At 44.2% G+C, this 21,593-nt stretch overlaps 1 protein-coding gene across 1 annotated transcript in view; it reads right to left on the bottom strand.

Moving 5' to 3' along the window:
• MIPEP (mitochondrial intermediate peptidase) overlaps positions 1-21,593 on the bottom strand; it is a 129,916-nt gene that overhangs the window by 62,053 nt on the left and 46,270 nt on the right. The window contains exons 13-14 of the mRNA XM_024753980.1: positions 21,183-21,387; positions 19,897-20,006 (exon numbers count right to left, since the gene is read on the bottom strand). Of these exons, the coding sequence (XP_024609748.1) occupies positions 19,897-20,006; positions 21,183-21,387 (315 nt within the window). The remainder of the gene's footprint in view (positions 1-19,896; positions 20,007-21,182; positions 21,388-21,593) is intronic.

Raw genomic sequence — 21,593 nt, 5'->3', positions numbered from 1 at the left:
CAGTATTTAGAAGTTAAACCTTAAACTTCAGGTTAGAAACAATGTTTCCTGGTCAAGATTTTCTTCTGTGAATATCACTTTACCAACCAGAGTCATGGCAACCAATACTGACACCAATAATTCAATCTTTGCTGTTATTCCAAAGGTGGATGTGTCCACCGAGGAGCACAGATGTTTCACAGTACTGGCTCCTGAAGTCAAAGTACGGGCTCACTTCTAGTATCAATATATTGAAGAAAGACAGAATGAACACATCCAAGCCAGCAGGCAATGAGCAACCACATAGAAAAGAAAGCACTTTAAAACACCTGAACCTCCAACAGTATTTTTTCATTATGTTAAAATGAAAATTTAACAAAGTCCAAGGCAGTAGAAATGATAATGACTCTTTCACCGTATAATCAGCTGTGTGTTTTACCAGCTTCTACGACGATCTTCATGATTTCCAAAGTAGGAAATACCCCTTCTACTGATCACTAAGTCTCCTATCCCAGCCATGATGTGAAGCTGTCTGCTCCCCTGCAGATCTGGATGCTGCCGTGTTCATCAAAGAGTGAAAAGCATACAGAGGATGCTACAGATCAAGAATAACCTTCAGATTAACCAATCACAGTGAAGAACCAATCACTGAATTCTCTAAGCCACGTTTTCCTCACTTGTAAAACGTCCATGTTACGGTTTCAGAGAATTAGATACCAAATGAACAAGATAATGTATTTTAAAAGTGTATTATGTCAGGTTTAACAGAGCAGATGCTGACCAAATGGTAGCCAGTATTCTCACGATTATAGCTGCTCTATATGACACAATAACCATTGACTTTGACCACTTTATTTACATTTTACTGTTCTACATATTCTCTAAATATGGTCTGTTTCAGATTTATAAATTCTTAGGAGACAGGAATTATGGCTAAACAGTTCTCTCTCTGTAGCACCTAACAAATTCTTAATAAGAAAATGTACTTCGCTTCCTGTTTATATTTCTTCTCATTTATAAAACAGTCAAGTATGCTTAACGAAATACATGTCTCCTCAAATTACCCAGCTTTAGCAAAGGACACTTTCTCCACTGTGATCATCTTAAGGCTTTTAGAACAACAATGAAATCTCGTTTCACTGTGTTACTAGTATATCTTTCCTATTTCAACATCTGCCACAGAACTTGGTCCTTAACTCACGTTTTGAAAACATTTTCTCTCACTTTAAGCAGAACTAGCTATCAGTGAGTCAGTGCCTCATCTGCAGGGTCCAGTTCATATCTAGAGAAGACTGGTGCTAATGAGGAAATGTTCCTTCTGATGATACTTTAATCAAATACATCTCACGCTATGGATCTTGCAGTTCAGACTCTGTCTCTGACGAGCGTTCCTCCATAATCTCCGTCTTTGTTCCTCTGTTGGTAATGTGTCTTCTTTCTCTGGCTTCCTGCACGGTTTTCTCTTTAGCTTTGGTCTCCAGCAGTTTGACTACTATGTGTCTAGGTGTATACTGTTTTCAGTTATACTGCATGGGCTTCTCTAAGCGTCTTGGATTGCTGGCTTGATTTTCATCATTTTTGGCAAATTCTCAACCATTATCCCTTCGCCTATTTCTCATGCCTTATTTCTCTCTTCTCATTTGTGGAACTCCAACTACATGTATGTTACACTGTCTGATATTGTCCCAAAGTTCCTTGCATGCTCTATGTTGCCTCCCCTTCCCCTAACATTCCCCCTGCCCTTGTATTTCTGTTAGGACAATTTCTATTGACGTATCTTTAAGTTCACGCTTTCCTCAGCTGTGTCAAGTGTATGGATGATCCCCTCAAAGGAATTCCTCAAATATGATACCATGGCTTTATTTCCTGCATTTCCACTTGACTGTTTCTCATAGTTTCCACCTCTCTCCTCCATCCGTTCATACATATTGTCCACCTTACCCATGATATCCTTTCACACAGTTATTTAAATCCCCACCCAAGAGTTACTTTAAAATTATCTCAGTTACTAGTTATTTTCAAGTCCCTGAGTCTGACTCTCACGGTGTCCTTGAGTGGGAGCCAGGGTTGCGGGCTGCTGAGTCATAATTCACCCAGCAAACATTTACTGTTGCCCATTATGGTGACGTATCAGTGAGCAAAACAGATGAAAAGTCCAGTTCTCAAGGGGTTTGCATTCTAGGAGACTTCGTTAACTTAAAAATTACTATTGATGGAAAAAAGGACATCTTTCTTTATTTCAGTTCCTACAGGCTCAGGAATAAAAGGACAGAGATTTAACGCATCACCTCCTTCAGGCCACCCAAAAGGGTCAGACTGTACTAGTTACAGTGCTGTTCACACATGTGATCTTTACTCATTTTAAGTTCATTTGCGAGTTTTCCGCGCCATGCATTTAGAAGACAGCAGGTAGTCAACAGTGTGTGAAGGTTAGCTACGCCTGTCACTGACACTCACACGCTTCCAGAGGGACTGGAGTGGTAAAATGCAAAAACACATTACCTCAACATACGCTGACAACACAATACCCAACCTTCACTCAACAAGTTCTCAGCATAAGGTGCCATTCCAGGTAACACAGGAAGAAAGACAAAACACCATCTCCTGCCCTCAAAAGCCTTACAATTCTGATACCTGCTTTCCACGGTGAAGTTTGTTATGTATGCTGTGGTTGTGTGACTTCAGTTTTATAGATTTATTTTCAACTTATTTCTGTACCCCTCAAAATTCAACACTGCACACTACCACTTGATGATAAAAGTAATAACCCTTTGCAAAATCTGTTTCATTACTACTCCAACAAGTTCCCCCCAAAACTGGATTAGCAGTGATAATAAAATTTTCAGTGACTATTGATACTAAATACAGGTATTTAATATGTAATTAGAATACAATGAATAGATGAGGAAGTTAGGGACAGGGGAAGTGGAGGTGAAAATACAAGGAGGTCAGAATTGGGGTTAGGCACATAAAACTTAAAGTTTCATTCAACTTTCACAGCTGGGCCATGGACAGAGCGGAACTCAGTGATGTCCCTCATTCAAACTGCTCTGACTACAGGACTAGATCCTTCCACTGGAATCCCACACTCCAGAAAGTCTGAGGACTGAAAGTTTTCACCAATTTGACACAAACACATTTGATGGCAGTGCCTGCCTTGCACAAACGTGGACCTCTTTGCTCCAAACAGCCTGTGGCTGGGGCCTGAGCCCCATACACTGCCAGCCCCTGACAACCGGGCCACGCTGACAATGTCCACGGCTAGCCCCAAGCCCCACAGTCTTCTCTTCCAAGGCTCCTTTTCCGCAGTAAAGACAGGCAGATTTCCACTGTGCTGTGTTTGGAGGGTCTCCTGCTATCAGTGCTGTTCTCACTGAGCCACTTCATTTCAATACAAAAGTACTTCGAGTTACACCCTCAACCACGCTCAGCACTTCACAACCCTTACAAACTCAGTGCAGAGCCGTTCAGAAGCAACTTTGTGAAACAGTCTAAACCACGTTTTCAATGGGGTTGGAGAGCATTACTGCAAATTTACCTCAAAATAACAACGACTGAATGAACTTCGTACTTCAGATAATTTACACCCTTGCCTGAGTTTCTTTTATTCAAACACCTGCAGGAGGATTGGTTCAAGATGGCAGAGAAGAAGGACGTGCTCTCACTCCCTCTTGCGAGACCACCGGAATCACAACTCACTGCTGGACAATCATCGACAGGAGGACACTGGAACTCACCAGAAAAGACGCCCCACATCCAAAGACAAAGGAGAGGCCACAACGAGACGGGAGGAGGGGCGCAATCACAGTAAAATCGAATCCCATAACCGCTGGGTGGGTGACTCACAGACTGGACAACACTTATACCACGGAAGTCCACACACTGGAGTGAAGGTTCTGAGCCCCACGTCAGGCTTCCCAACCTGGGGGTCCGGCAACGGGAGAAGGAATTCCTAGAGAATCAGACTTTGAAGGCTAGCGGGATTTGACTGCAGAACTTCGACAGGACTGGGGGAAACAGAGACTCCACTCTTGGAGGGCACACACAAAGCAGTGCGCACATCATCGGGACCCAAGGGAAGGAGCAGTGACCCCATAGGAGACTGAACCAGACCTACCTGCTAGTGTTGGAGGGTCTCATGCAGAGGCGGGGGGTGGCCGTGGCTCACCATGAGGACAAGGACACTGGCAGCAAAAGTTCTGGAAGTACTCCTTGGCGTGAGCCCTTAACATCTCTAAAAGAGGAAACTGACAGTAACACAATAATAGTGGGGGACGTTAACACCTCACTTACACCAATGGACAGATCATCCAGACAGAATATTAATAAGGAAACAAATTTTAAATGACACAACGGACCAGATAGATTTAATTGGTATTTATAGGACATTCCATCCAAAAACAGCAGAGTATACTTTCTTCTCAAGTGCGCATGGAACATTCTCCAGGATAGATCACATCTTGGATCACAAATCAAGCCTCAGTAAATTTAAGAAAATTGAAATTATATCAAGCATCTTTTCTGACCACAACACTATGAGATTAGAAATCAATTACAGGGAAAAAAACATTAAAATCACAAACACATGGAGGCTAAACAATACGCTACTAAATAACCAAGAGATCACTGAAGAAATCAAAGAGGAAATCAAAAAATACCTAGAGAAAATGACAATGAAAACACGACGATCCAAAACCTATGGGATGCAGCAAAAGCAGTTCTAAGAGGGAAGTTTATAGCTATATAATGGTACCTCAAGAAACAGAAAAATCTCGAATAAACAACCTAACCTTACACCTAAAGGAACCAGAGAAAGAAGAACGAACAAAACCCAAAGTAAGCAGAAGGAAAGAAATCATAAAGATCAGAGCAGAAATAAATGAAATAGAAACGAAGAAAACAATAGCAAAGATCAATAAAACTAAAAGTTGGTTCTTTGAGAAGATAAAATTGAGAAACCATTAGCCAGACTCATCAAGAAAAAGAGGGAGAGGACTCAAATCAATAGAATTAGAAATGAAAAAGGAGAAGTTACAACAGACACTGCAGAAATACAAAGCATCCTAAGAGACTACTACAAGCAACACTGCCAATAAAATGGACAACCTGGAAGAAATGGACAAATTCTTAGAAAGGTATAAACTTCCAAGACTGAACCAGGAAGAAATAGAAAATATGAACAGACAAATCACAAGTAATGAAAGTGAAACTGTGATTTAAAAATCTTCCAACAAACAAAAGCCCAGGACCAGATGGCTTCACAGGTGAATTCGAGCAAACATTTAGAGAAGCGCTAACACCCATCCTTCTCAAACTCTTCCAAAAAATTGCAGAGGAAGGAACACTCCCAAAACCAGATACCAAAACCAGAGAAAGATACTACAAAAAAAGAAAATAACAGACCAAGATCGCTCATGAATATAGACACAAAAATCCTCAACAAAATGCTAACAGGATCCAACATCACATTAAAAGGATCATACACCATGATCAAGTGGGGTTTATCCCAGGGATGCAAGGATTCTTCAATATACACAAATCAATCAGTGCGATACACCGTATTAACAAACTGAAGAAGAAAAACCATATGATCATCTCAACAGATGCAGAAAGAGCTTTTGACAAAGTTCAACACCCATTTATGATAAAAACTCTCCAGAAAATGTGCACAGAGGGAACCTACCTCAACATAATAAAGGCCATATATGACAAACCCACAGCAAACATCATTCTCAGTGGTGAAAAACTGGAAGCGTTTCCTCTAAGATCAGGAACAAGACAAGGATGTCGGCCACTCTCACCACTATTATTCAACATAGTTTTGGAAGTCCTAGCCACAGCAATCAAAGAAGAAAAAGAAATAAAAGGAATACAAAAGAAGAAGTAAAACTTGGAAAAGAAGTAAAACTGTCACTGTTTGCAGATGACATGATACTATACATAGAGAATCCTAAAGATGCCACCAGAAAACTACTAGAGCTAATCAATGAATTTGGTAACGTTGCAGGATACAAAATTAAGGCACAGAAATCTCTTGCATTCCTATGCACTAATGATGAAAAATCTGAAAGAGAAATTAAGGAAACACTCCCATTTACCACGGCAGCAGTATCCCACTACTGGGAATATACCCAGAGAAAACTATAATTCAAAAAGACATATGCACCCCAATGTTCACTGCAGCACTATTTATAATAGCCAGGACATGGAAGCGACCTAAATGCCCGTCAACAGATGAACAGATAAAGAAGATGTGGTACATATATACAATGGAATATTACTCAGCCATAAAACGGAACGAAACTGAGTCATTTGTAGAGAGTGGATGGATCTAGAGACTGTCCTACAGAGTAAAGTAAGGCAGAAGAGAAAAACAAATATCGTATATTAACGCATATATGTGGAACCTAGAAAAATGGTACAGATGAACCGGTTTGCAGGGCAGAAATTGAGACACAGATGTAGAGAACAAATGTATGGACACCAAGGGGGGAAAATGGCAGGGTGGTGGTGGTGGGATGAATTGGGAGACTGGGATTGACATATATATACTAATATGTATAAAATGGATAACTAATAAGAACCAGCTGTTTAAAAAGAAAAGAAAAGAAAATTCAAAACAAAAAAAACCACACCTGCAGTTTTTTGTCTCTGTAGCGGCCCACAAGGTATGAACAGCCCAGGGCTGAAGCCGGCCCTGCCTCTCTCTGGGAGGGACAGAGGAAGCCCTGCAGGCCAGGGAGCAGGGAGGCCCACTGCACTCCCTTTATGAAGCACCCTCTGTGTGCACAGCACCCTACCCTGCAGCCAGGTACACTACAACGGACCCTTGATCCTTCTGCCAGGACCCAGAAAAGGGATGTACGTCAAAATTAATCACATGGGGAAATGCCCTACCTGCCACGAAAGAGGTACAGGTGAAGCTACGCAGGAATTCAGATGACAGCAATTACTTAAATGACTGAAAGGCAATTACCTTCACAATTAATTATGCCTACTGTATTACTGTAGAGGAGGTTATTTCTATTTCAAAGACACATTTTAGCTATAAAATGTAGATAGACATTGTAGGTTTACCCCCAGTGAGAAACAGAAAAACGGCAGAATTATTATTTCTACAACTAGAACATAATATGCCAACAGTTAACTATGGTGACCTAATTTGTTCTAATTTATTTTAATAATTCAATATGAATTTTTCCACAATTATCTTTGTTCCTTATTTAAAAACAAAAACGCCGTGTTGAGTTCTGAATTGCAGTCTGGCTTTGTGTGACTATGGCACTGACAGTGACAGTGCAGTCTGTCAGCAGTAAATGCCAAGGCTCAGCGGCAACACCAAAGACCCCAAGGATCTGCTGGGTGTTGAGTTCCTATTTCTAGCATTTAGTTAATGTCTTCTTCCAAATCCACCGATGCATCCACGTCTCAAATGTAAATTTCTGGAGCCCCAACCAGACTCTGAGGCGCAGTCAGCTGTCATGGTGTGATCTGGAAGCTTCTTGGAAATACATCGTCTCGGGCCGCTCCATGCCCACCGAGTTAGAATCTGCATTTCAACCAGATTCCAGATGATTTCATGCATATTAAAGTTTGAGATGCCCTGACTCAGAAAAACATAATCATCACAATGATTTGAAAAACAAAGGCGAGCAAAATGAAATCGTCCTGATCTTCTGAGCGAAGGAACTGGCCACAGGAAGGCAGCACAGAGGCCGCTGCCGAAGCTGCAGGCTGGCATTTTCGGAGGCTGCTCATTTGCTTTCTGACAGCAGGCGAGGCTCTGGGCATCCTGCTTTCTCATTTGTAAGACAAGAATTTAAAAAAAAAAAAAAAAAGCTGCAAAAGATTGCTATGACAATTTGGTGAGGTAATAGCTATTCAATCAACTTGTGCAAAGTACTGACTGGAAGAAACTGAAGTCCCTGCGGGTAGCTCAGGTGTCTTTCTAAACACTGCCAAAGGGTAACCATGCGTACAGGTGGGCCTGGTGGCTTCAGGTCAGGGTACTGTCATGCAAGACGGAGAATGGCCCCGTCTTCCTTCTTCACAGTGTTCAGGCCTGGAGGACAGCTCACGCAGCCGCCCCTGCGCAGTGAACTTTCCCCAGAACTTCCTGACTGTGCCCCGCCTCACAAGGAAGGGCGCGGTTCGCTGTGTTCTCGGGGTGAACACAGCTGCACTGTGCTGACCACACATGGGAACAGAAACATCAAAATGCTAATAGATTTCCTATTATATTCAGAAAGCACAACATTTTTGGTAAGGTTTCTGAAATGCTGTCAAAAGCGCAAACGTGTTAGCAAACTTGGCATTACTTGAATTCTCTGAATGTTTCCCTGTGCGCTTAACTTGTACACACGAAACCTCATAATCTGTCAGAAATCTTCGCTCACTTGACAACTCACCAGTCTGCATTAAATAGTGTCACGTTAAAAGTTTTGGCATAGGGCTTCCCTGGCAGCGCAGTGGTTAAGAGTCCACCTGCCAACGCAGGGGCCACGGGTTCGAGCCCTGGTCCGGGAAGATCCCACATGCCGCGGAGCAACTAAGCTCGTGCACCACAACTACTGAGGCTGCGCTCTAGAGCCCGCGAGCCACAACTACTGAGCCTGCGTGCCTAGAGCCCATTGCTCCGCAATGAGAAGCCCGCACACCGCAGCGAAGAGTAGCCCCCGCTAGCCGCAACTAGTGAAAAGCCCGGGTGCAGCAACAAAGACCCAGTGCAGATAAAAATTTAAAAACTAAATAAATAAATGAAAAAACACCATTCACTAAAAAAAGAAAAGTTTGGGCATCAAATTCTTACAGAGCCAAGGCACTGCAATAAAATACCTGGCTTATTTATGAGCATTTAGAAAATGTATTACGGTAGAAGCTGCACCAATATTCAAAATTAAGACATCCTCTGGTACCAATCCTTGTTTTCCTACCACCGAAATCCCCTGGGAACGTGCTGGATCTAAAGACACAAACTTGTTGAGACACGGTCCCCTCAAACAAGAAGAGGCTTCAGAGGCAGCAGGCCAAGACCAAAGCCGTCCAGCCCACGAGTCAGAGGCTTCGATTCGCAGCTTGATCCCAGCACCCCGAGCCCTCGACCTCGGCCCACGTCTACGGCGGGGAAACCACTGGATTTGGCGTGTCTCAAGCTGCCTGCTTCGCTGTTAGTCAATAATCCGATGGCACATCATCAATGCAATGAAAATGCTGCCAGGCCCTAAGAGGCGAAGTCTCAGCTCTAAACCCAGAGCAAATAGCGTCACTTCCTTCTTACCTGACTTTCAGTGGTTTAGTGTTTTCTTACGAACTAAGATGGCATGAAAGAACCTTTGGAAATGCTTGCATAGTATCACAGACTCACCTGACGGGCGGCACAGAGAAAGTCGTACAGGGCTCACCGTGAAACACTATAATGTGTAACAGAGTCTAACTTCTATTCTTTTCCTAAAAAAAACGGCAGTCCTACCTTGTTTACAGTTGGCATATATTATTAAATCTGACTGACTAGAATTTTTGATGTGAGTATGGAGCTATTAGTTTTTAGGTTCTAACTTTAAAATTTTTATTTTATATGAAAGAGCAGAGAAGTCTCAGAAAGTTCCGTGACTGATCTAGGCCACCTGCACCGGGAGTGGGGCTGGGGTCAGACCTGTCTCTGCTCTCCGGTTCAATGGTCTTGTCTAGACATAACTGAGAAGCATTAAAGCCGAAAATAAGAAATGTTTCAAAACAACTTAAACTTGCCAAAAGGAATCTAGTTCTAGTTGCACTATAATTTTTACCTTCAATCCTTATTCATATCTCCTGGGAGGATGACAGGAGAAGATTTATTACAAGGCTGTAGTCTCCTTGGAAATACATCTTAAGCGATTTTAGCCTTGGGCTAACTCTCACAAATGAAGGCAACAAGCGAAATCTTATAATGACGCGACACACAACAGTTCTAAGATGAAAGCACTAGAACCGTGCTAAGAATAACACTTACTATGGAAATGGGCCTGTGTGTTTTTTTGTTTTTTTTGTGAGACGTGCAAGAAGTATAAGCCATTTCCTACGATATTAAGGGATTTTTAACTAGGAAAAACTGGAAAAAGAGAACACCCACAATGTTATAATACTGATTTGAGTACTACTGTGTGATCCCTGAAAAATTACTTAACCTGTCTGAGCTTCAGTTCCTACAAAGTGTGGATAACTATGTACCTACGTCATACACTGCTGGACAGATTAAATAAGAAAAAACATATGAAATAATAAATGTTAATTTCTGTTATTTATTGCTTGATAAGTATTTTGTGAGAAAGATAACTAGAACAAACATTTCAGTGTAGTGGCTAACGGACAAAATTATGCAAAAAATTTAGGTTCTCTTGCAAGTCAATTGACTATATCTCTGGTGATTAGTAATGCAGCTGGGGGTTACAAAATTACCAGAAAAAAAAGAATAAACTTGAAGACAAGAAGCATTATGAAGATTAAAAGGCTAACACCCGAGGAAGAAAGGAATAGCTCAACTCTATACTTTTATGCACCTAACAAAATATTCTCAAAACAGAGCAAAAAGCAATGAAATCACGTATAGGGCACTGAAATTACTCTGTATGACACCATAATGATGGATACATGTCATTCTACATTTGCCCAAACCCGCAGAACGTACGATCCCACAAGTGAACCCCATGTGCACTGTGGACATGTCAGTGGAGGTTCACCAGCTGTTACAGATGCAGCCTCCGGTGAGGGTGCTGATGGCAGGGGAGGCTGTGCATGAGTCAGGGCAGGGGCTTTACAGGAAATCTCTACACTTTCCCCTCGATTTTGCTGCCAACCTAAAACTGCTTTAAATAAATAAAGTCAATAATTTTTAAAAAGAGACAAAACTAAGGGGAAAAAATGATACATCCAGCATCCTAGTGGAAGCCTTACATCTCTCAATTTTTGCTGGGTCATAAAAATTAGTCATATATCAAAGATTTAAACAACACAATTAAAAGGCTAACTTAACAGAAGGGTTTGAAACCCCAAGCCCGACAATTAGAAAATATACAATGTACGCAAGCACAAACAGAACATTTCCAAAAACTGCACTAGGCCATAAAATAAATATCAACAAAATGCAAAATCAATACCAGTCGGACAAATTAATTAGATATCAACAACAAAAAGATACACAACTCCTCTACAAAGGTTTAGAAATTGTAAACTACACTTCAAAACAACTCATTAGTCAAAGAGGACAGTACAATGGAAATTAGCAACCTTAGAAACATTTTGTATTAAAATCATGGCATGCAGCTAAAGCACTGCATCACACAGTTTAAAATTTATAGCATTAAAATGTAAATGCACATGTTACATAAAACTAAAACTCAATTAGCTAAGTGTCCACCTTAAGAAACTGGGGGAAAAAATGAAGAAGGGAGAGAATAATCATAAAGACAGAAACTAATGAACTAAAACAAAACAGGGAGGATTAACAAAGTCTGCGTTCGTTCTTTGTAAATACTACTGATACTTATCTTCTGCCAAGGTTAATAGAGAAAAAAAAAATGAGAGAAGAATATTAGGGATGAAAAGGACATAAGCATGGATGTGGCAGGACTTGAAGCATGAAAGAATGTTATAAATAACTTCATGCCAATAAACTTGAAAACTTGGGTTAAATGGCTAAATTTCTCGAAAATTACAAGTTAGCAAAGCTTACTTAAGAAGAAAAGAAGGCCAAAGACTCCTGTGACTATTAAGGAAATCAGTCATTTACAAAATCTTCCCACAGAGAAAATGACAGACCCTGAATGGTTTCATGGCTGAATTCTGACAAAGTTTCAAGAAACCGATTATTACAATTTCATAAAAGTGCTTGTAAGGAAAAGAAGGAGCTCTCAGCAACTCATTTTACGAAATGGGATATACTTAGCACCAACACCAGCAAGAGTGAGAGGACCAAGAAAATCACGAGCGCATCCCTCTCATAAACACAGATACAAGAAGTCCTCCACGCACAAAACATTAGCAAACTGAAGCCAGCACTGCGTTAAAAAGATAACATTAAGTTAGGACCAAAGTCACTCAACCCTGGCACGCAAAGCTTGCTTAACATGAATATCAACATTCACGACACTGCCAGATAAACAGAAAAGGACCACCCAATTACCTCAAAAGATGCAGAAAAAGTCTGATAAAATGCAATAACTGTTAACGATTAAAAAGAAAAGAAAAAACCTTAGTGAACTGGGAATAGGAAGGAATTGCCTTTTCCTGTTATCTCCACTAAACCTACGACCACACACAGCTTGCTTTATGGTAAAACATCAGAAACATTTCCTTTAAAAATCAGGATAAAGGCAAATGATGCTCATATTACAACTTCTATTCCACGTCCCTCCTGTACTGGAGGATCCCGTCCCTCCTGTACTGGAGGATCCCGTGCCTCCTGTACTGGAGGATCCCGTCACTCCTGTATTGGAGGATCCCGTCCCTCCTGTACTGGAGGATCCCGTCCCTCCTGTACTGGAGGATGCCGTCCCTCCTGTACTGGAGGATCCCGTCCCTCCTGTACTGGAGGATCCCGTCACTCCTGTACTGGAGGATCCCGTCCCTCCTGTACTGGAGGATGCCGTCCCTCCTGTACTGGAGGATCCCGTCCCTCCTGTACTGGAGGATCCCGTCACTCGAGGGGGACAAAATAAAGACATAAAAGACCTATGAATGGGAAAGGAAAAATACAGCTTATTATTTGCAGCAAGAGTAACTGTTTGGTTAAAAAATTCCATAGACAAGTTATTAGAATGAATAAGGAAGTTTAGCAAAGTTGCTAAAAATAAGATCTATCCAATAAAGGAAAAATTGCACGTTTAAACACCAGCAACAAACAGGTAGAAACATAATTTTTTAAAATATACATTTATAAAGCTATCAAAAAGGTGGGGCATCCAGGACTAAATCTAATAAAAGTTAAGCAAGACTCTTTGCAAGGAGGTTTGAAAACACTTTAAAAGGCTTCTTAAAAGACCTAAGGAAGCGAGAGGTGTGTCACAATCGTCGCCTGGAAGACTCAATATTCAAATATCAGTTCTCCCTAAACTGACCTACAGATTTAATGGAACCCCAACCAAACGCTTACCACAGTTTTTTTTTTCTCAAGAAAATGGGTAAGCTGACTCTAAAATGTGTAGGAAAAAAGACAAAGGCCCAAGAGTTGACAAGAAATTTCTGAAAAACAAATAAAAAAAGATGTGCCGTATCGGATGTCAAGACTTAGTACAAAGCTGTAGTGATGCAGACAGCACGGCACTGGTATCAGGTCAGACAGAACAACGGAATGAGAGGGGCCCCAGAGCAGATGAGTGCACACAGGTGGGCACTGGGCGCCCGTCCCCCAGGTCACTGGACGAAGAGTGCGCAGCGCTCAGACAACTGGTCGTCCACCAGGAAGAAGGGAAACTGCATTTCCCCTTCGCACCACACACAAAGAGGAGTGCCAACCCGATTAAAGACCTAAAGGTAAGCGAAAGACACTAAAACCTTCAGGAAAAAACAGAATCTCTTTATGACTTCTAGGGAAACAAAGGTTTTTAAAGATAGGATATGTAAAGCATTAACTAGGACGAAAAGACTGCTGGATTCAACAAAATTAAGATGAAGTTCAATCCATCAAAAGATACCATAAAGAAAGTGAAAAGACAAGCTGTAAACTGAGAGCAGACATACAGCTGACAAAGGATTATTATTCCAACATGTCAAGAAACCTGAGAAATCAATACAGAAAGGCCAACATCACACGGGAAAATGAGAAGAGAAACAGGCGTGCGAGAGAAAACAAAGATGAACAATGAGAAGATAAAAAGAAGTTCAACCCAGACGTACTCGGGGAGTCCTGCTGGCAGTGAAGGTCCTCACGGCATTCCATTTCACAACCACAAAACTGGCAAAGTTAAAACTTCTGACAGCATGAGGATGAGGTGCGAGGGGAACCCCGGCCGAAAAGGGTCATAAGTATGAACGGTCTGGACGGCAGCCTGGAGAGGGAAGTGGGTCGGAGGAAGACAAACTCCGCGTGATCTCATTTATGTGTGGAATCTTAAGGAAAAAAAAAAAAAACTGAACAGACTGGTGGCTGCCAGAGGTGGCGGGTAAAATGTACCACCGTCCAGTTATAAGGTGGAGACGTCTGGGGATGTCACGTACAGCATGCCGACCACAGTTAATACTACTATACTATACTGTGTGTCTGCAAGCTGCTAAAAGAGATCTTAAAAGTTCTCTTCACAAGCAAAAAATCGTAACTATTTGAGGTGATGGGTGTTAACTAAAATTACTGTGATCGTTTCACAATATGTACACATACCAAATTAAGTTATATACCTGAAACTAATACAATGTCAAACATATCTCAATTCAAAAAGAACAACGTGGCATTACCTCATGAACTTGAAGACGCACACACCTTACAAACCCAGCAATTCCAATCATGCACATGAATATGAGGAGAAGAGTAAAAACAACGTTCACAGCAGATACAGACGAGCTAGTAAAAACCTGGAAGAACCCGTCTCAGTGACGGAAGGCTGAGTACATACATCACAGAATACTATGCTGAAGTGAAAAATACACTGCATCCACGTGCAACACTGACGAATCTCAGGCATACCAGGATTATAAAAAGAATCACAGAAGGTTAGGAACCGTATAATACCATATTTTTTTAAAACTCAAATACAAAACTAAACACTACGTTGCTGAGGAATAAATAACTTATGTGTAAAAACTATTTTTAATCAAAAGACTAATAGGAATTCAAGACTGCCCTTACCTCCAGAGAGGAGCATTTGGTAACACTTTACTTTTTAAGTTGGGCGCTGGTTTCCTAGCTGTGCATTCTACAATATGATTTTGCAACATTGAGCATTAAATAAAAACATACTACTTTCAGAGGCATCTCCTTTCCAATCATTTTTGAGAAGAATCTACTGAGCTGAAATCAGCTTTGTTTGATTCCCATCCACTGTTCCCAGTAATACTGTTTTCTGGAATGACACGGCAGATATATTTTCTTCCTCTTCATGGTATCCTTCAAATATTAGGACAGACTGCAGCTTCTTTTTCTGGTCTAAAACCATATTCTTACAACATTCCTAAGAGGAAGGGGTTCCCAACTTTACATGATGTGGCAGCCTCTTCTCAGGGTGCTTCCTGGATCACCGGTGTCACTGTCATCCCACAAGGAACAAGAGTCCCCGTAGCCTGCAACGCCCTGGGCTTGGCAGCCCTGCTGCAAGCGGTGCGCTGAGGGCAGAGGCGTGTTGGCGAGGAGGGGGGACAAGGCAGGAGGAGAGGGGGCTGGGAACTGAGGACCGAGGACAAAGGGGACGGATGAGGCAGACCCTGGGAGGGGAGACAGGGCGTATGTTTCTTCCTGGGATCCAGGAAGAAATATACATGCGGTCTTCATCCCTGGTTCCTGGCACAGGGCTTCTAAACCCCTAGAACCTCCTGAGGCGAGGAGTGAGAGAAGCATCTATGTCACTCGTCACGCCCCTTTCAACCGCACAGGAGTTTACGCTGCGTGATGACCAGACCGCAGCCGTGACGCAAGCCGCTCCCTCCTGAGCAGTACTGAATCTCGGGCCAGCACGATTCTAAGGGCTGGCCTCAAGAGAACGGGACCAGCACTGTTTCTCATAACAGTCTGCAGCCCCCTGTGCAGGAGTCTCGCGGGCAGACTGTGAACAAGACAGCACCTGAGGAGAGACCACGAGGAGTGCGCAAGGCTGCACGCAGCAGGGGCAGCGACAACCCTGGCCTCGACGATCCACTGAGATCGCTTCCCTTTTCCCTTGAAAAACCTTCCTGGTTGAGTGGAATCTTCAGAACTGGTTCTGGGACACGAGTCCACCTTCTCCCCAGGTCGCCGGCCGCTTGAATAAAGCAAACTTTCTGCTCCTACCAGCACCTGTCTCTTAACTATCGGCTTTCTGAGCGGCGAGCAGCCGAACCTGAGTCTGGTAACAACGGCAGCTGAAAGGTGGAAGCAACCCAGGTGTCCACCGACGGATGAAAGGCTGAACAGAATGTGGTCCGTCCACACAAAGACAATCACTCAGCCTTAGAAAGAAATCCTGACACAGGCTACACCTGGATGAACCTTAAAAACATTATGCTAAATGAAACAAACCAGCCACAGAAGGATAAATACTGTTTAACTGCACTTATATGAGGTCCCTAGAACAGTGCAATTCAAGGAAACAGCAGAGTGCTGGCTAACGGGCTGGGGGAGGGGAAATGAGGCGCTCGCGTCTAAGGGGGAGGCTGGGGGAGGGGAAATGAGGCGCTAGCGTCTAAGGGGGACAGGGCGCCAGGTGCGCGGCGGCATGAACGGCGTTCTGGGGATGGCGGTGGTGACGGAAGCAGAGCAACGACAATGCACTTAACACCCCGGAACAGTCACTGAAACACGGTTAGGCTGGCACACTGGACGTACGTGTTTTACCACGACTGGAAAAGGAGCCGAGTATGAAAATGGTCAAGGGAGGACAAAGCCTGTGCTTCCAGAAGTGTGGGACCGCTGGAAGCAACTGGAAGGGTCAGGCTGAAGGCCAGAACCAACGAGCATGGAGAAGAAAGACAACACCCCCATTCCCCAGATCCCACAGGTCCTGCGACGCAGCCTAAGGTCGACCGAGGTTTGGGAGGAACTCCCCGAGACCGCTGATTCACAAGTTCATCACGTCTAAAAACCTGGATGTTTCCACGGGAGCTGCTGCCAAGTCTGTATTTCTGCTACACTTGTGCTGCTGATTTTAAGATTGATTTACAACTAATTCTGCTTCAGCTTTGATGCTGTAGCTTGTCAGGACGGTTTGAACCTTGAAGGAGCACCTCTGGTATTTGTTTCCTGACAGCTGTATGGCACCTGCAGATCTGAGAGGCAAACTTCTAATTCTGTGACCACAAGGCATCCACTGGCTCTGGGATGCTCAGGTTCAGATAAAATACTTCTAGGTGTTAATAAGTCACCAATACATTCTCCCGAGGCGGACAGCTCTCTGGAATAGACCACGTGACGGGGAAACATTCCTTCCCTGAGGTGCAGCAGGACGAAATGAAGCAGAAAGATGCACCCTGCTGTTCCTCTTTAACGTTATTTCTTTACAGAGGGTTAGATTTGAGGGAATTAGCTCCTGCCCTTAGGCTAGAACTGCCCTTAAAGTGAAAGCATCCAGCCAGTGGGTGTTTAGTCAGCGACAAGAAGAGGCGAGTCAGTCCTCGGCGGGGCTCGAGGTGCCCCGTGCCTCTGGCGCCCCCTCCAGACTCCACGGGCCCCAGCCCTGGTCCCTGCTTTGGAGGCTGTGTCTGCAATCCCCTCGGCCCGCTGGCCGTGCCTTCCGTGTCCGGAATGGAGCTAATCCACAGCTGCCTGCTGCTCGCTGCCCATCTCATCTCGTCTGAAGTGCAGTTTTGGACTTCATATTCTTTTCTTGAAATGATCTTGTTCAAAAATGCTTCTTCTGACTGAAGAATTCAGTAGTAAAACAGGGATTGTCTTTTTTTGAGGACATTACACCACCCTCCAAGCAGTGGTTCTAGCCCTTCCTGGCTTTTCTCATTGCTCTGGAAACAGACAACAATATTTTTAAACTGACCTCAGTATCGTGGTGCATTTCAGCCCAGCACTTAGGTCCGATGCTGACAGGGTCTCGCCACCGTTCGCAGGCGCCCCGCTCCGCGCGTCCTCGGGAACCGGAGCCCCCAGGCAGCTCCTCTCACGGGCCGCTTCTAACCTCCCCACCACTCGGCCCCACACGCCCGCGTGTCCACTTGACTCTGGGTTTCAGGCCGGCGCCGCGAGCGGCCGCGTGGGCAGCAACGCTATGCAGCGGACATCCAAGGCGAGAGCCGTCCTCCTTCCTCAGACGTGGCCCTCCTCCCGGACTCCATGCTCTCGGACCCTCCCCGCCATCTGACCAGCCGCAGGCCCTTCCCGCCAAGCCTCCGACGGCTGCTCCCCTCCCGGCCCCGCTGCCAGCACCTTGGCTCTGGCGCTCGTCACCGCTGACCGCAGCAAAGGACAGACGAGCCCTCGGGTCCAAAGGTGGACTCCAGGGAGGCTGCCGGCTGGAGGTTAATGAGAAGGGGGGCTGGGGCAGAGTCACAAGAGGGACTCGGCCCCGAGGGGAAGCCCGGGACACAGGAGAATCCCCCTCGTCACCAGGCAGGCGAGCGGAGGGGCCGGGACTCCCGCGGTGTGGGCAAGGCGGGTGCAGAGACAGATGGGGTGCAGGTTCTGAACACAAGGACATTCCCGCGTTCGTCCCTGTCCGTCCCCCTACCCCCCTTCGCTGACCCTGCCACACGCGCTGTCCTGCCTGTGTCGGGATCTCTGAGCCCTGCGGACTGTCCCTCGGCTGGAGTCGCCTTGCCCTCAGCCCTGCTCTGCGCCCCGAGACACCAGGCCACAAGTGCAGGGATGCTGTCACACTTACTCCCGGCTGCTTCTCAGGTGCTGAGAACGGAGCCCATTTCCCGACGGAAGGACTCACCTATGGCCTCAGTGTGTCCTCAGTAAACGTCCTGCAACGAGACGGATGAGGGCTGCTGCGAGCGCACTGGCAAGTTGCCACCCGACACACTCTTTCAAGACCTGGTTCCTCCAGGAGCTCCTGGTGAAGCCCGTCCTGAGGCCCCAGCAGAGGGCCGGCTCCCCGCAAGCCCGCACCCCGTGCCTGAGCACGTCCGTGCCCCCGAGGACGGGCAGGGGGTGGTTACGGGAGCAGCAGCACGTCAGGCCATCCTCCCCCTTCCCAGACCCCGAAGCGTGGAGCCGGGAGGACTAGGCCACCGCCTGCTGGGCTACGTGCTTCTACGTCGTTGGCTAAGGTGACGATCCCCAGAACAGCTCTGCACGTTGATGGGCACGTAGCTGACTGGATCACAGATATTTCAATTCTGTCCTCTTAACCACAGAAACAGATTATGATGGAGACTAACTCAGATTAGTTCTCCAGGAACTCATCCATTATTCTACAGTTGACAGTAGTGGTTAAGGTCAAGTCCAAACAACAGAAATCGCGGATTCACATTACGCATCCAGAGGTACAACCGGAAAGAGAGTCACAAATAAAGGTGGGCTTTGGCCCTTCTTTTTCTGATTCCATTCAGTCCTTCAATTTCTTTTAGTGCTATTTTTGTGTTAGGCACAATTCTAAATGTGGAAGATTCAAAGATGAATAGAACTGTACACAGGCACTCAGGGAGGTACAGTTTAAGGCGGAAAAACACTACCTAATGTAACAGTATATCACCAAAATTCTGAGAGAAGAATACATTTTCCATGGGACATGCAGACAGTAAACATACAATGTTGACAATTAGATTAGAGCTAACTTACTGTAAAGTATCACTCACTTAATCCTACTTTACAGAACTTAAAAACCTTTAACGTTACAAGGCACTATTTAAACCTAAACCTCAAAATTAAGGAATTTTCAGACTTGGCATCACGTAGATGCTACCTAAACACATCGGGGAAATATGGCCTCATAGTTTACCAAACAACACACACGTTCAGACCGAGAGAATATTCAGAAGCATAAAGGGTAGAGGAAAGAGCAAAGGCTTTTTTGAGGTTAGACAGGCTTTGAGGCTTGTTTCCCCCTCTGGAAACAGGACACAGCGCCTTCCTCAGGGGGCAGCTCTGAGGACCAAATGGGACGTTACTGGGCATATAATAAAGGGCAGCTACTTGTTGCCCACACATGACTGTAGCTACAGCTGAAGAAAGGGAATCAGGAAACGGCAGAAGGATTCTGGTTCAGAGAAGGTTCTGAAAAAGCGGTAAGAGTTCCCGCTACCCTGCAGGTCACAAAAGCCACCCCCGCGCCCCAGAGGACGGTACAGAAAGTCAACGCTCCCTACCTGCCCCGTCTGATAATGTCGGGCAAACTGGTGAACCACTCGGTAATCATTTGCAAAGTACTCCATCAGAATAGAAGGGACCTCGGCAAAGTCAGTGGGGCACCTGGTCCCTAAAATGGGGGAGAAAGAAAAAAGTTGGCATGAATCACATCAACACGTTCATCCTACTACAAACACTCTTTTAAAATTTTTTTATTTGTACTTCTGATGAACTATGATAATCTTTAATTCATTAAGTCAATATTTTACTTCTATAAAATTATTGTACATATTTACAGAGAAGTTTGTAGTAACCTCTGATTTTCCCATGTATCAGAAGTAAAACAATATATTTGCACAGCTGGCTAGAACACCTTGTAAAGCAACGGCTCACACCCTCTACAAACAAAACTGTCTTCAGCTATGCTGGGCTATATCTGAAACACAAATTACAACATTCTTACTTAATTAACACAGCAATTGAATTTAATTCATGAACTCTATCACCAAGTGCCCGTCCGTGTCCTTCATTTGTTTTAAAAGTACTTTATCTACTGACTGCTTCTGGTAACAAGGCCAATCCTCAATACAGAAAAGCAACATTTCAAACTCAAAATTATTCAAAGAACAAATCCTGTAAGCAAGCCTTGGCGACACTTGATGATTCTGTCCAGCCCATCTACCGCAGTCTTTTCAAATACCTCCCTCCTCCCCCAGAATACTGTGTGTAAAGTTAGTTACTAAATACTGAAGACCACTTGCCCAGGTGGTCTAAGGCTGACTGACCCTGTCTGATCGCAAGCTTAAGACTCAGAGAGGATAAGCAGGAGGGAAGCCTGGGGCGTCACCCGACAGGGCAACCTGTCAGCAGGGGGACCACAGCTTTACGCAGGGGAGAGCAGAGGACAAATACAAAGCACCTGGTCATACCTTTACAACATGCCTTGAGGTTTTCTAACTGGGTTTGGATAAAAAGAGGCAACGGTTCATTCACTTATTCACTTGCTAAGTCTGTGTTCCTGGCTAAGGAGATACGCTTATTCATACACACGGCCACAGACTGAAATTCCACATAATAGAGGACAAAATGTAAAATGGTACAAACTGAAAAGACAGGCAACTGAGATATTCCTTGGTGAGAACTGTTGTCAAGGACGGAAAAAAACGTAACGAAGATCGGGTAGCATCACAGTTGGAAGGACAAGATGATGCCATCTGCGAGAAATGACCACAGATTTTCTAAATGGAAAGCTTCTTCCAATTTAAAACGAAACGTACACGTTTAAAGTCCCCTCTTCTTGGCTTACCAGTGACATGCTGATAACGAGTCCGTCCCAGCATTGAATGCATGGCGTGTCCCATTTCATGGAAAAGATTTTCCATCATCCCAGGAGTTAATAATGTTGGCAAAGTCTTTGAGGAATGGGGAAGGTTCAGCATCAGAACGACAACTGGGAGCTGATAGCCCCCGTCTTCCTTTAATCGGCCCCCACGGATGGTGAAATGGCAGTCCTTTAAGAAAACACGACAAGTGAAAGGTAATATAAAGTTGTATCAAAATGTGTGAGTACAAATTTTACCTTAATTCCATTCTTCTATTTATTTGGTTACAGACACTTTTATCCCAATACTTTGTATTTTGCTAACATATTAATTTTTTTAAAACACCAATAATACATTGAGCTTGTGTTGATGAACTCATTCCTTCACTCCAAAAG

The sequence above is a fragment of the Neophocaena asiaeorientalis genome, unplaced genomic scaffold (genome assembly GCF_003031525.2).
Source record: "Neophocaena asiaeorientalis asiaeorientalis breed wild unplaced genomic scaffold, Neophocaena_asiaeorientalis_V1.1 scaffold443, whole genome shotgun sequence".
Lineage (NCBI taxonomy): Eukaryota > Metazoa > Chordata > Mammalia > Artiodactyla > Phocoenidae > Neophocaena > Neophocaena asiaeorientalis.
The sequence above is the reverse complement of the archived record's forward strand: the minus strand, read 5'-3'. Positions and strand labels throughout refer to the sequence as shown.